The sequence below is a fragment of the Siphateles boraxobius genome, unplaced genomic scaffold (genome assembly GCF_051911475.1).
Source record: "Siphateles boraxobius isolate OS27281-9 unplaced genomic scaffold, OSU_SipBor_1 66, whole genome shotgun sequence".
Classification (NCBI taxonomy): Eukaryota; Metazoa; Chordata; class Actinopteri; order Cypriniformes; family Leuciscidae; genus Siphateles; species Siphateles boraxobius.
Window position 1 is genome coordinate 17,489,757 of NW_027509193.1, and position 16,628 is coordinate 17,506,384.

Genomic DNA, 16,628 nt, shown 5'->3' on the forward strand with positions numbered 1-16,628 from the left:
AACCAGGACGTTCCCTTTCAGTCGATAACGTCGGACGTAGTCGACGTCGACTGAATTGGGATCACCCTTTGAACACGCCACTAACGCTGCCACCTTCCAGTGCCTAAACCAAAGCCTCCTGATGCCCCCGTAAATTTAAGGCGGGGAAGGACAGGGGTTAGGCCAGGGAAGTCACTGCTGTTCCTACAGGACCACTGGGAAAGCGTTCCCCGTACATTGGAAGGAAGGGACGCTGCGGAAGCCACGTCCAATCCAGAGGGAGGTAACGTGGAAAATACACATATGAACTGGGCGGAAACCGGGCAGTCTAACATATGGAATGACACTGGGGTGGCTCCAGCCTAAGACGGGGGGAGACACACCGGACAGTGACGGCAGAGAGACTCTGCCGAGGGAAGACACGGGCTCACCGCAGGGAGCCGTATCGTGGAAGAATACACATATGGGGTCGCCGAAGGGACCGCAACATATGGACCCAGCCTAACACAGGTTCCACACTGCTTACGAGTGGTAGGCCTAACACCAGACGTTCCGCACGTCCGACGTCGGAGGGGTGTGGAGGAACTCAACAGGGTTCAATTTTAAGGGAACTCAACTGGAGTAGAAAGGCGCACGTATCCAGTCCATAGGAGGGGAATGGCGCAGCAAGCCGACACTTGAACCGGGCTCACGGTGAAACTGGCTTCATGAGAAGGGAGCCCACAGGAAGCAGCGGTTCAACTAGGTGTCGTCCAGCCCCCAACTCTAGAATCTGTTTTAGCAAAGCATATCGTCAACGCCCAGGCGGAGCACTTTACACTCATCACAGAGGAGCTCAACACCTGAGTGGACATGATGGATCTCGGATCTTTACCGAAATGAAGGCAAGCACTAAGTGCAACTTTGCATGGAAACAGCCTTCCCTCTCTGCTGAATTCCAACAGATATTTGTAGAGCTGGTCTGAGGTCTATGACTTGCATTCTGTACACGTCCAAGCGAACGGACAGAGAAGCCAGGGCTGGATCTGCCTCCTCCAGGGCAGCGCTTGCAGGCTCACCACCTGCTCCTATTACGGGAGAGGTAGGAACCTTGGGCACAATCCGAGCCGGGGTCTCAGCTTGTGAGAGTTAGCCGGCCCAGACTCCAGGCACAATACGTTGACCGAAAGCGAGCAAGTCCCTACCCTCTAGTAGAGACCACGCGAGCAGGAGAACTGATATAACAGATTTTTTAACTCACTGCCTGCAGTGGCTCAGGGGCGGTCTCTGCAGTGCAGTTGCACCAGGGACAAGGCCCAAGAGGATAAAGAGGGACACAAGGGTTACAAGACCTTGCTCCTCAGGAACCTGACGATCAGAACGTGCTTCTGCATACTTCTGCAACACGATGAGCGTCGTTTAAACAACGAGGCAACCCATTTTGCAGGAAAGAGAGCACTGAAGTGATCGAAAGCTTTTAGGATCTCCTCTGGAGAGAAGACGCACTCAACGACTAGGTTCCACTTCTAACGGCGTAAGCACGCTACCCAATTCTAGGGGGTGCTCGCCGAAGTGATGGTAACTATCACATGTTCTTGTGATAGCCACCTGAACCTCCGCGTTCAGATGTAAGACCGCCCGGAATCTCCGGGGGAAGAACGCGGGTGCCATCGTGCCCCGTCCCCGAAAGAGTTTTCAGGGGAAGTCAGGAAGGCTGTTGATGGGAACCAGGTCTAGTTGGGCCAATAAGGGGCAACTATGAAGACCTGTTCCTCTCCTGACTTGGCATGTAGGTGCAAGCGACGGGCGCAAAAGACAGGAGCATTGCTCAACACAACATGTGAAGATCACTGGGCTTCTGGAGCATTTTCTGCTCAGCACTTGGGTGTGACAAGTTCACTGAGCTTCAGGAGCATTCCTGCTCAACACCTGAGTGTGATAAACTCACCGAGCTTCAGGAGCATTTCTGCTCAGCACTTGAGTGTGACAGGTTCAATGAGCTTCAGGAGCATTCCTGCTCAACACCTGAGTGTGATAAACTCACTGAGCTTCAGGAGCATTTCTGCTCAACACTTGAGTGCGAAGAACTTCACTGAGCACCAGGAGCATTTCTGCTCAGCACCGCGTGTGACGAATTCACTGAGCTACATGTGATGAACTCACTGAGCTACAGGAGCATTGCTGCTCAACACCTGAGTGCGATGAACTTCACTGAGTTTCAGGAGCAATTCTGCTCAACATGAAGAGTGATGATTTCACTGACTTGAGCAGGCGCAAGGCGACCCTGAGTCGCAGTCACTTTTAGAAGGCTCACTGGGGTTAAACGCATTTCTGCGGGCCCCTGGGGTCCGGGATGAACTATAGTCACACAGGGTGAGCTGCTCTGCCACGGTCACCTCGGGACTCGATCGTGAAGCTAGCGCTGAAGCGGTCACATATGGAGGAAGCCAAAGGCTGCGACTACCATATACCCCAGGAGCCTCTGAAAGTTCTTTCAGTGGGACCCTTTTTCCCTTCAACACCAGCTGAACACATTCTCACTGGAGAGACGTGTTAGACCGAGTACCTCTCCAAAACTGAAAAAGAGATACTCAGCCCGTGGGCGAGATTACTCTCTTCCAGTTGACCTGAAGACCCAACGGGCTCTGGAGCACTCGAGGGGAAGGACACTGTACTGATACTCCACCCTTAGACGCAACCCACAGGATGGCCTGCGGTGCGGGAGGTAGAGATCTGAAGCACATGTCTTTCAGGTCAAAGCTGCAGACCAATCTTGGGCCAAGATGGTCACGACTCACCACCTAGTAGCATGAAGGCGAGTTTGCGACTGGCCTTCGTACCGGCTGGAGGAGCGGCTATATCAAATCCTTCGCCAGCAGGATAAGATAAACACGCACAAGTCAGGAGCACTTTTGCTCCACACTCGGTGTGATGAATATCACTGAATTTTCAGGAGCACGTCTGCTCAACACCTAATGTGATGATTATCACTGACTTGAGCGGGGTAGCCGAGCCTGAGGTGGGGCAGCAAAGTAGAGATAGTGGTGTTAGTGTGCAGTGCAACACTTACCTGTCTCCACTAGCAGCAGGGGACGTGAGAAGGCGGATGACCGGGTCCTCGAACGCCCCGAGCTGCCTGCTGGCGACCAAGGGAAGCTGGGGGATGTAAGGCTAATACAGGGTCACACCCGCCAGACTAGTCCACTTGGGACTCAGGAATAGAAAATGTGCTCTTTTTCTGTATATGTGGGTACCGCTGACCCCGTTTTTATAGGGGCCAGCGGCGGAACAGACACACACATAACAAAAAACTCCAGCCGGCCCTCCAACCAGCCAGAGGGAGTGGATCGGCGACCACTCCACGAGCAACTCCTCCATCCCTGAGAGCCCGTCCAGGTTCAGCGTTTTCTTTTGCGCTGATGCTTACCACCTGGCTTGGCAGCGCCTGGAGCAGGCTGGGCGCCCCTTCCGCGGCCGGCTCCACGCCGGAACCTGGGTGAAGGCTGCTGCGATGGTCCGGCGGGAGCTGAAGCGGCTGCGGGCGGACGCCCTCGGCGACGAGCAGGCGGAGGATCTGACCTCGGTGGGCGGGTGTAGGCAGCAGCGTCCCTCCGAGGCAGGATGTGCCGGATGGCCTCCGTCTGTTTCTGAGCTGTAGAGAACTGTTGGGCAAAGTTCTCCACAGCGTCGCCGAATAACCCAACCTGGGAAATGGGAGAGTCCAGTAACCGAACCTTGTCCGCTTCTCTCATATCGGCCAGGTTGAGCCACAGATGGCGCTCCTGGACCACCAGTGTGGACATCGCCGAACCGACCGCGCGAGCTGCAACCTTCGCCGCCCGGAGGGCAAGGTCAGTTGCAGTGCGGAGCTCACCCATGAGCTCACGGTCCGAACTACCCTTGTGCATGTTCATGAGTGCCTGGGCCTGGTGGACCTGGAGCAACGCCATGGCATGCAAGGAGGAAGCGGCTTGCCCACAAGCTTTGTAAGCCTTGCCCGTAAGAGCGGACGAGAACTTACAGGCTTTAGAGGGGTGACGAGGATCACCCCTCCAGGAAGCGGCCGCCGTTGGGCATAACTGCATCGCAACGGTGGAGGGTTCCACACGAGCCCTACCGCCTCGGCGGCCTTTTTCAGCATAGCTGACATCTCTGGATCTGGCTCGGGCAACACTGGTCTCCCGGAGGGAGGCAGTGCAGCCGAGTCATCATCTCCAGAGTTCAGCTCCCCCTCCGATGCTGCGATTGACATCGTATCCCCTGGAGGGGCCCCAAATGACACGGCTGGCCTGTCCATTACAGAGGGACCAGCGGGACCAATGGGGAGCTCCACCGGTTGCGGTGTGAAAGAGGAGTGAGGGACCCACGGGGCCTGGCCGGGCGGATTACCCCTCACTGTGATCCTCAGATCACCCAGCTTGGACGGCGCCCCAGTCCTCCTCTGGGAAGGTAACCCAGAGGAAGAACAAGGGCGGGGCCCAGAGGTGGGGACTGCACCAACGCTTTTGACGAAGGCGAGTCTAGATCTCAACACCGAGATGGTCATGTTCCCGCAGTGAGAACATGACTCATCCACGAAAGCTGCCTCAGCATGCTGTAAGCCCAAACATGCGAAACAACTTTCGTGACCGTCAGAGGGGGATAGTGCCAGACCGCACCCAGAAACGCACGGATGGAATGGCATCTTGAAAAAGACGCACTCACACCCGTGTTGCTCTTTTAGGAAATGGGACCGTCACCAGTGCCGGAGCACACAGGGAATGACCGCGGCAAACACTGAATAGTCTTTCAACTAACAGTGAAGCACTCACTTCTCGCCCTCTAACCAACCGTCAACACACAAACAAACAATAGAAATTTGATGCTGTTAAAACAGCAGTTGAGAGCTGAGAAGCTCGCGATCACCGCTGCACCACGCTGTAGAACACCAACACTGGAGAGGACTTCCCGTAAGAACACCGACACACTCGCTCGTTGAACACAACAGCACTCTTCAGAGACATCAAAGACGAACGGCTCCGAAGCGAAAGGCAACTAGTGCGTGCATCCACTTCCGTATTTATACCCGCGCCGCGGGGGCGGAGTGTGTGATGCAAATCACGCACGCCAAATTCCATTGGCTCGTTCAATAGTAATCGAAGATGATAGGCTCCCTAGCGTGATCCCAATTCAGTCGACCTCGACTACGTCCGACGTTATCGACTGAAAGGGAACTGAAAATTTTAATAACATTAAATCGGCCTTCTCCCATTTTCCACCTCAGCATTTTCGGTATTGGGTGCCTCCCTTAACTCCCCTGATAAGTGACAATCATTACCAGAATGGACCCTTGGACCCTGGTTGCAAAGGAATTGATCATACACCAATTTACATGTACAAATGGCAATCCCAGAACTCATATGGTTTTACTAGTGGAACATGGTAGCAAAAGATAGAACAAGACACTGAGAATTATTAGGGACTCACTTAGATTGAGTGGATAGAGAGAAAAACAGAGAGAAAGAGACAGATAGGAATGGACGGAACAAAGCGCAAGAAAATTAAAATGCCGTTAATCACTTCGAGTGAAGTCTCGTTTAGTTTTCTCAGAGAGGAAAGAAGTTCTCAGAAGAACTGCGGCACTAGAAAAGTCTCACCTTATATAACACATGCGGCAGATATCGCCATTTAGCACAGTGCATATTGAATGCATTTACCAAGTAAAATATTCATAAAAGAACAGTTTAAGAACTTTAGGTATTTCTATCTTGCAACATTTTGCTAAAACTGCACTATAGTTGCCTTAGCAGTAAAACTGATGCACGTTTGTGGTAGCTGACTTTGGCTTCTCGTGATCTGCAGCAGATGGCACAAGTGCAGTGGTTTTAGGGTGAAGGTCAGGGCAGGACAGGAGAGCAGATGACCCTCTCAGGGGACCTTCAGACCCCGCTTTAGCCAGCAAGAGTTCACAGTCCTGTCATGCTGTCCACACATCAGGGTTTACAGCACAGCAGGGAGGAACGGAGAAACAGAAAAAAAAAAACTGCTGTGCTAGCAGAATAGATGGAGTGGTGAAAATTTAACTAGCCAGATGAAAGCATAACTTTGCATATCAAGTATTTTTTATAAACGGAGATAGATAAAGGAGAATAGGTAAGAGATGAGTAAGCAGTAAGAATTGAGAAAGACTGTGAAAGTAAAAGGACAGGAGAGAACAACATTACTGCATGATAAAAGCAGACTAAAGTATACTTCAGTTTTAATGTGAATGCTTAGCATATGCACACAGCCGATTATTTAGCCTTTCAAAAGTATACTCCAGGATACTTTGCATGTGCAAACACAGGCCTTTGACACATGCACACTAGAGAGATTTGTCCAGTTCCTGCTCTATTTCTTTCCAGAAGTTACGACTGATAAAAATTGTACTTGCTTAAACTTGAGTAACGTGAATCTCTCACATAAGCACTCACGTATATTGTTGTTGCGATCTCCAGGTTGTTGTTGTTCCTTCTCATTATTTTATAAAATTCTTTAGACAATGGGCCGAACCAGTTTTGCCACCTTGTGGACCAACAAACTAGTGCAAAAATTCAAGGTGCATGTGCAAGATGAGTGTACGGACATGGTTAGAAAAATTGGGCTGCGCTTACAGTACACCTGAATAAATTGGAAAAACTCAAAAGAAATTGTGATAATCAGTTTCAAGTAAGCAGAACTGCCAGTTTTATATTTTGTATTCAGATATATTAATTGCTCTTAACTTGAAATATTTGAGTAAGCAAATTCATACATTTTAACTTCAAATTATCATGTAATCTCAATTTATATTTTTTTATTTGTGGAAACTTGGCTTGCTTTAACTCGCTAATTCAATAAATGCTAACTTGCTAATTGGTGTAACAATGCTTTGATAGCATTAGTATATAATATAGCAATGAGTACGACAATATAAAACATAACATATATCTGTTCTCAAACCAAGCTCGAGCTAAGTCAAAAGAAAAAGAAAGTTCTAAATACTCATAAAAGTAGTTGTAAGTGTACCCAACTTAAACCAATTAATTATTTTGAGCATTACGGTTTACAGTGTATGTATAGTAATCATCTCAAACTACAAAATATTGTACTCTAATGTCAGCCCATGATACTGCATAGGCATCGTTCTTCACATAAACCCATAAATGAGTTAACAGAACTGTTAAGTGTTTGAGTCATATGATGCTGACAATCTTAAAAAGATAGTTTACTCAAAAATGAACATTATCGTTTTCTCACCCATTGTTCATTGCAAACCAATGTGGCAGCAAAGAGTTTAAGTGAAATATGTCTATAATTTCAAACTTTTGATCACACAAAGCAATTGTATAGCTTCAGAAGACCTGAAATATATATATTTTTTTAAACTGAGGGAAAGATATAGATTGGTACATGCATGGCACTTTATGAAGCACTTTTTTTGGTCACTATAGCTTTCCTGCAGCTCAAAACGGTAGAGCATGATGTTATCAATGGGTTCAAGGGTTTGATTCCCAAGTATGAAAATGCATGCATTGAATGCAGTGTAACTCACTTTGGATAAAAGTCTCTGCCCAGTGCAAAAAAATAAAAGGTTGGAGGTTGGCACTGGTTACTGTGTGCTTATAGGAAAGAGCTGCATGAACATTCTCCAAAGTATCTCATTTTGTTTTTCACAGAAGAAGGAAAACAGGTCAAAAATGGCACAAAGATGTGACAATTATGACAACATTGTGATTTTTGAGTGAACTATCCCTTTAAGCAGCACAAATGTTCAGTTGAAATAGGCCTACTAATTGGTGCGATGAAGGCTTGGCAGACAGGCCTAAAAAAATCATTAACACATTCACTTGTCATTTCATGGCTCGAAAGAAGCCAAGTCTTGTTGAAGTCTCACTACGAACATACTTTGTTAAAGCGTGCAAATAGAGGCATCTGTAAATGGCCTAATGTCTCTTGTCCTGTTCAGTCTTGGACTACATGAGTGTTTGAGTTAGGCACAAGTGTTTAGTGAGGCTCTTGGCCTCTGATTGCTCTTCCACATGCATTTTAAAGGGTGTGAGAGCTGTTTACTCTGCTGGCAAAGTGATTGGCTGTGCTCAATGTGCTCAGAGAAGAACTGCTGCTAAAATCACCCGAAATGACAGATTTCCTCATTCGTCTCATTCCTTCTCTCTGCTCTTTACATGGATTCATTCAACAAGTAACAGAACATCTTGTACTCAGCCCACCTTCTTCTCTGTCTCTCCATCTGTAGGAGCCGTGCGAGCATCTAGTATCTTCCCCATCCTCAGCGTCATCCTGCTCTTCATGGGTGGCCTGTGTATAGCTGCCAGCGAGTTCTACAAGTCCCGCCACAATATCATCCTCAGTGCAGGAATCCTCTTTGTGTCTGCAGGTGAGACTATGGAATGAATCAAGGAAGAGTATTTGACCAACATTTACAAAAGCCTGTACGTCACTGATGGGTCATTCTGTGTCAAACAAATTTCGGAAACTTCCCCAGGCTCAAATTATTTATTTTTGTTAATATTCTTTCTTTAGAAAGACAAACATAAATAGTGATGAAAGTCAAAATATAAAATTTTCTGAGTAATCCACTATTTTTAGAGGGGGGTCAAAATGACAATTTTCACCTGAGATTTGGAGCCAAATTACAGGGGTGTAAAAATGACTTTAGAAAGATGGCAGCATCATTATTTTATTTTTACACAGAGAGATTGGTAGGTCCATTAGAAAAATCTATTGACTTCAGCAATCTGTGTTTATTATATGCCGACGGTGACAGTACAAAAATGGCCAAAAGCACTTCTTGTGTGTTTTGCCTCAAGTTTGCATGCCTATAACTCAAGAAGTATTGAAGATATCTTAATATCCTTTTAGATTCTTGTTCTCAACAAACTTTCTTTTGGTATTTTCATTTTAAATGATGATTAAATCCCAGAGATATGGACATGTTAATGTGGTCCCATGAGTAAAATGGTAAATTGTACAAATTTTGGTCAAAAGCCAAATGTGGGTCACTTTGTATACAGCTGATATTTTTTTTCTTTTGAAGAGGTATATCTGAAGAAGAAATATTGTTTAAAATAGAAATGTATCTTGTGTCCCTCTATCATAGAACTACATAAAACTCTCTGAGTACCAAAAATACACAGAAAATTGTTAAATTGAGGCACATTAACTTGCTCAAGATTAAGAATCTATCACATAAAGTGCTAAATACACATAAAGTGTATTTATAAGAATCTATATTTGAATCAGTTTTAGGGATATTTGGAAGATGAGATTTTTTTTTCTTTCATTTTAACAGTTTCTGAAGCTGCCAAGAGTACAAACATGCAGTTTCGTAACTACATGTTACTGCATTGACCTATATCAATGAGATTGAACAATCGAGGGCCTTAAAAATGAAGATTCCAAAATAAAATTTTAATAAGAACAAGAATCTAAAATGACATTAAGATTTCTGTAACACTTCTTGAATTAAAGACATGTAAACTTAGCACTCAGAGAGGTATGTTGTATTCAATTGTTTTTGAAAGAGGAAAACAGAGGAAAACAAGATACATTATTAGTTTCTGTATTATTTGTTCTTCAGACGTTCTTCTTTAAACAGTATCAGCTGTTTAAAAAAAGTTACCTACATTCGGTTCTTGACCATTTAAAATGGGATACTCCTCTTTAAAAGAAACAATAATCAGCTGTATACAAAGTGATCCACATTTGGTTTTTGACCACTGAAAATGTGTACAAATTACAAATGTAATCAAGGAGCCACATTAACATGTCCATATCTCTGGGATTGAACAATCAAGGGCATTTAAAATGAAGATACCAAAATAAAAATTGTTAAGAACCAGAATGTAAAAGGATATTAAGATATCTTTAATACTTCTTGAGTGACAGGCATGCAAACTTTTTTTTAAAAAAAGACTTTTGGCGATTTCTGAACTGTCACCGTTGGCATATAATGAAACAAATATTGCTTAAGTCAACAGATTTACTAATAGACCAACCAATCTCTGTGTAAATGTATAATAATAATGCTGCCATCTTTCTAAAATAATTTTTACACCCCACTGTTTGTCTCAATTTCAGGTGAAAATTGTCATTTTGTCCCCCCTTTACAAAATAGTGGATTACTCAGGCAATATACATCTGTGACATTTAATATTTTGGCTTTCATTACTTTTTATATTTGTCTTTCTACAGAAAAACAATTAACAAATTGAGAAATTTGAGCTAGGGACCTCAGGTTTATTTGACACAGAATGACCCTGATAGTCATCACACACTCTCTAGAAATGCATTACTCATCATGATCACACATACTACAACTCCTACAATGCCTGAATTCCTCAGATATATCCTTATTTCTCCCAACACAGGTTGTCAGTTGTGTAATGCATTGCCCCCAATCAGGGCTCAACATAAGGATTTTTTTCCTGCTAACCGACTCATGCCAGAAAATTTCTACTTGCCCACCAGTTAATCAATTTTGTGTATATTTAGATTTTTTATGTATCTTTTTATATGTATACTTCTTAACATTTATAAAATTGCCGTTTCCACATACTACCATTCAAAATGTTGGGATTGGCACGACTTTTTAATGTTTTTGAAAGAAGTCTGCATTTATTTGATCAAAAATACAGTAAAAATGTTTTCCTGAAATATTACTACAATTAAAATGACCTTTTCTATTTTAATATATTTTAAAATGTAAAGAAAATAGCATTTATTTGAAATAGAAATCTTTTGTAACATTATAAATGTCTTATGTCACTTTTGATCAATTTAATGCATCATTGTTAAATCTTTTAAAAAAAAACATTTGAACAGTAGTCTATATTATATTATGAAATTATTTTTAAAAGTTATTTATTATAGATCTTTCACACATTTCTTTCTCAAATGTGTAGTTTTTTTCTTTACAAATAAAGTTTGCATTATAGCTGGACATTATACAGTTACACAGAAACTCCATGATAAGTTCATAAACCCTTTTGTCAGAAAATAAATGGCGTACATTAGGGCTGGGAGGTATACCGTATATGTTGTGGCGACAGTATAAAATGTCTATCATTATAGATGTTGCCCTATCTTGTATATCGCGGTGTGTAAATATATATGTGTAGTACAGCACTGTTGACGCTTTAGAGTCATGAAATGCATGAATGAGACAGTAGAGCGGGACATGATTGATGTTTAAAAAAAAGAGTTATAAAGCGCAATACGTGGCACACTGCCAAAGTGTGCGCACAGAAAGCTGCCTCTTACATAAGGCGATCATGAATTTGGGACGTGCTTGATGTTAAAAAAAATTAAGCGCAATAAATTGTAAAAGAAATTTGAATAATAAAATGCGGTGCTTATTGTACTTGAATGGTCGAATACACACACAATTATGTCAAAATGCCCATCGTTTACAATTACATTTCTAACTACATGTTAAATAAACCCATTGTACCTGAAAAACTTAGTTTAATTGAAATGTTTACATTGAATTTGTCCTATTGAATGTAATTTGCTTCTTTGTTCTTATTTTTGACAAAAATTAAATTAAATTAAATAATATAACAAAAAAAACTATTGTGATATATATTGTCGTGAAAAAAAATGTCTTATAATGTGAAATAAGACTTTCGTCATATCGCCCAACCCCTAGCATACATAAACATTACTACTTAGTTTGTCATTTGCAACCCCTTCTTACACATGCTACCGCAAATCTTAGCCAGTTTATTTTACCAAGCTGACAAGTTGACAAGCAGAATTTGCTACTAAATGTAAAAGAAAACTTTAACTTGGCAAGATATAATGCATGTACATGCATGTATCCCTCTGACCCAGCAGGGTGACAGTTCAGTTAACTGGCCCTCGATACTGTTTAGCAGTGCAATTCAGTAAAACAAAGATTTTGTGAAACCAAACCTTTGACCTTAATGCCCAGATCAGCACGGTATCACTTAGAAACCGTCTTGCACTGGACTTTTTTTTAACAAGCTGCCTCAGTGATATACAGTAGCCAGTTAGCAAGTCGATTTCTTTCTTTTTTTCTGTCTCACTTTGGTCCTGATTCTGTAGCTAGGCTTAGAAAGGCCATTTGGGATTAAACTCTAAAAATATGGTGTCCCTGACACACTTTCCCAGTGATCCATCATGGTGGTTTCACTCTGTCACAGACAACTCCACCAGAGTGTGACTGAAGTCAGCAGTGAGCCACAGATCATGTTCCTGTGAGGTCACCCACTCTAGTCTCTGTTATAAGTTCAATTCTTCACTCTGATCTTCTCATTTACTTGCTCCCTCTGACAAATTAAGGCACTCAGTGTTTAGTTTATGGCTAAGGGGTTAAGGATATTGTGAAACTGCCTGTGTTAACCTTACCATTTAAAGGGCAGTCACAGTATATTTTGCGAGGAATAGAGATGACAGGAAGATTCTGTCATCCTCAGCCACATCCATGGTTTAAAATTATTTTATTTTTTTGCCAACTAATGGTGGGTGAATTAAGAAAATGTATTAAATGCGAACAATTTTTGTCTATTTTTGAAATTACATATTTTTTCTTGTGATAATGGGCTAATTTAAGTTATTTCATCCTTGCACCTTTGTGGAACATAGTGCAGATCATAGAAATGATGAAAGATCAACTTCTGATCATAACTGTACCACTGAGGTATAAGTTGTTTAAAGAAGCACAGCATGTCAGGTTTTCTTTAAATGTCAGTTTGTATGTCTTTGTATGACTTATAATATTGCAATTCTTATATTTCAGATCTATTCAAAACCACAAACATTCATACAGACAATAACTTGAATAAACCTCTTGTATAAGGAACATCTTTTCAATTTCTGATTTAAAATTCATATGTTCAATTTTTGTAGGAATTAAAGTCAGAAGTGTATAGGAGTTGTACCTCAATTCATGCCAGGATGGAAAGTGGTGGGATTTCACATTTTAATCCATGTAATCAAGAACACAGCCTCCAAGCATTAGCATTAATAAACACAGTTTATTTCTATGTTGTCATGCTGGGCTGGACAAAACTTGTCAAAAAATTTTTTTAAACCCATCAAATTATAACTGTTGAATGACAGTCAAACTTACCAGCTTTTAAAGATGGCTCCTCTGAAGACTGATGTCACTTCCTCATGCTCAGATCATTTAAAGGGACAAGTCACTGTTTTTTGAGGTAAATAATTAGTGCAGCATCAGAACTCACAGACACAGTCAAATAAATGACCCTGTTTTAATTCAAAACATTTCTTTTTTATATGACTGATCTCTTTAAAGGGGGAACTTATATACATTTAATTATAAAATTTTGCAGGTTATAATTTTATTTAGAAATAATTATACTATGACTGGCAATGTGCACATGGTAAATGCTTTTCCTTAATTTGCAAAACACTTAATAGCTAATGTTTGTGTTTAGTACACGTCTTCAAACACAAACAGCTTTCATTTTGTGGAATGATTCTTCTTCTTTTCATCTCTTGTTATTGACGTGTAGCCTATATCACTGCACAGCAGCCTTAGAGGCCTATTAACCTTAGTTTACATGTCAATGACTTTATATTCTATTGCAGGAATGGCACTTTTTTATTTTATAAAAGTCACTTGAAGACGTGCTAGATTGTGAATAAGCATTTTAGCCATAGCAAGGGGGTTTAAATCTCTGCTTTCTTCTCTACAGGCCTCAGTAACATCATTGGCATGATCGTGTACATATCAGCCAATGCGGGGGATCCCTCAAAGAGCGACTCCAAAAAGAACAGCTACTCGTACGGCTGGAGTTTCTACTTTGGTGCTCTGTCCTTTATCATGGCTGAAATGGTGGGCGTGCTGGCCGTGCACATGTTCATCGACCGGCACCGGGAGCTGCGGGCGGGTGCGCGGGCTGCAGATTACCTGCAGGGCTCGGCTATCACGCGGATCCCCAGCTACCGGTACCGCTACCGGCGCCGCTCCCGCTCTTCGTCCCGCTCCACGGACCCCTCGCACTCCCGCGACACCTCGCCGGTGGGCTTGAAGGGTTTTGGGGCTCTGCCCTCCACCGAGATCTCCATGTACACACTCACCCGTGGGGGCGACACCCTAAAGGGTGGCCATGGCACCCCCACTGCCACCTACAATTCGGAGAGGGACCACAACTTCCTGCAGGTCCACAACTGCATCCAGAAGGACCTGAAAGACTCGTCCCACACTAACACAGCCAACCGACGCACCACCCCTGTATGAGGCACAACCTCCCCCCATACAGATAGCAGGGCGAGGGAGACGGGAGCAGGGCAGAGGGGTGCGGAGGCCCGGAATATTACAGATCAAAATTCATGATTTTGAATTTTCATGTACCATGCGTTTTCACGATTCGGAGGAACCGGGAGGATTTTTACGTTTCGGTCAAAGATTACACATGTATGCATGATTTTGCCATTTGCCATTGACAAAATGAGGCTGGTTTGAAATGGAGAGAGGTGATAAGAAATATGCAGAAGGGTTCTTTCGTGCCGTGACACGGGAGATGTAGATTGTGGCATTGATTTGACATGTTTTTGTTAAGAAAACATTTCACCACCCGTCGTCGGTCTACATGGATCAGCAAGCTACTGCTCCCTCATAAGTCTTCTTCCCCTCTCCACTATATTCATCATATTTATTTATATTTTTTATTTTTTATTTGCATTAAAAAAATTTTTAACCACAGCAGTAGGGTATTCAATAAGAAATAGCCTGGTCTGCAATCTCTTACAAAATGTACTATATATATATATATATAGCCTATATATACATATATATATGTATGTAGGCTATTCATTTTATAAATAAATTAACATAATAATCAAGACTTTTCTGAGGCAAAAAAAGTCAAAACTGTTTGCTGGGTACTGATCTGTTGGAAAAGAGACGCTGTGTCCCTAAGCTGTGACTGTGACTGGACGATGGACGAAATCACAGAGAATCTTCACTGCAAAGCTGCTGTAACACGAGACTGACAAAAACGTTCAACCTTAGACAAAATTCTATTCTTTTAAAAGAACCTTCTCATCTTTTTCTCAGTCCCTTTTTGCTTCCTTTTTTTCTCTACTATCGCATTCGGTCGTCATGGGAGTGAACGACAGAAAACCAAACGCAACGCCCTTCGCTGACACGAGCGACTAAAAAGGGGTCGGAGTTCGCTGAAAGACTCCAGAAACGACTGCCAAGACGGAAAAAAGGAAGGAGGAGGGGGGAGGAAAAGAAGAGGATGCTGAACTCTAAATAAACACTTGCAAGAATGCAAGCAACAAATAAAGTACGAAATATTACGAGAAACGAAGCTAAGTGACTTACGAATACAAAGATTAAATGCATGCTATAAATTTACAGCAAACCTGCTCTTGGAACTTAAGTTTTAACGGATAATGATAATTATAAAGGGAAAAGCAATGTTAAAAATGTTAAATATTAATGTTTTGTGTACTCTTTCTGTTTTGGTTTTTATTATTAATTATTATTAATCATTATAATAACATACCTTTGGCGATAAGCCAAACAAACAAATTGCGACAAAACTGCTTTTTTAATGCTGAGTTGTTTCTTTGTATCCACATGTATTTCTTTTACTCATTCTTTTTCTCAGAAACACACGCCTTAGTCATTTCGTATTTATTTGGATTCATTTTAAACGTGTCGTTTTATTTGAAATGAAATCTAAAGGTGCCAAAACAGAATGATCCTAAACTTGGATGCATCAAGTCCTGATGAATAAACAGACAAACCCATGGGGGAACAAACTCGCTCTTTCTCTGTGTTTGCGAACCCTCACGCACCTGACGAAGTCTCGAGCACTATTCAAACCAGCGGGAAAGCAGGCCTTGTTGTGAGCGAGCATGAGGCTTTCCAAATGAGTCAGACGTGAGTAAGTAACAGTAGGGAAGTGAAGTAACAGGCCACGTAATTACTCATCTGTTCCAGGCTCTTCTAAGTGGGAAACGGTCTCTTAAATATGTAATGTATCTGCTGCGCTAATAATGAGTGTGAATGATTCAGTATGTTTTGCTTTGATGGAGCGAACCCGGAAAAAAACTCAGGTGAGAAGATGTGGCATGCTCCTGAGAAACAGCACAGGTTTAACGGGACTTACTCAAGCGTTCTCCTAGACTTGCGTGTAACAGGTCCGGATTCATGCGTAGGACAGGATCGCTTCAGAGAGCAGCAAAGGGCTTAAATTTTACTTTGAGAATTAGTTCAAATAAGCATGCATTCATGCTCAATAAGAGGATATGTCAATCTAGACAACAAGCTTCCCTGGGAGGAATGAATATATACATAGGCCTATTGGATTCATGCCTTCTTAATATATGCCGAAACCTGACTCGCCGTCTATTGCGACAGCCATTTTGTGAATCTTCCCTCGACCGAGGAGGCAAAGAGAGTGTGAAATTACAACCACACACAAGCAGTGTTTTATGCCTTTTTTCACTTCTCTGAATTAAAATGCTTCCCTCAATCTCCCACTCTGTGTATTCCCTCATCCATCTCCCTCCATCTTGTTGGGCCAACATGCTTGTCCTTAATTTACCTCCCCTGCACAATCCCTCATTTTTCCCTCCCTCTGTGAATCATCTACTTGCATACTACACCCCCTCCCCCATCTATCGCTCTTGCTCCTTTCGTTTCC

The 16,628-nt window shown here is 42.7% G+C and overlaps 1 protein-coding gene across 1 annotated transcript in view; it reads left to right on the top strand.

Annotated features, from left to right (window-relative positions):
• Positions 1-15,741, top strand: part of cacng2a (calcium channel, voltage-dependent, gamma subunit 2a) — a 134,667-nt gene extending 118,926 nt beyond the window's left edge. Inside the window, exons 3-4 of the mRNA XM_077212606.1 lie at positions 8,213-8,353; positions 13,662-15,741. Of these exons, the coding sequence (XP_077068721.1) occupies positions 8,213-8,353; positions 13,662-14,206 (686 nt within the window). The 3' untranslated portion in view covers positions 14,207-15,741. The remainder of the gene's footprint in view (positions 1-8,212; positions 8,354-13,661) is intronic.
• Positions 15,742-16,628: the final 887 nt, after the last annotated feature.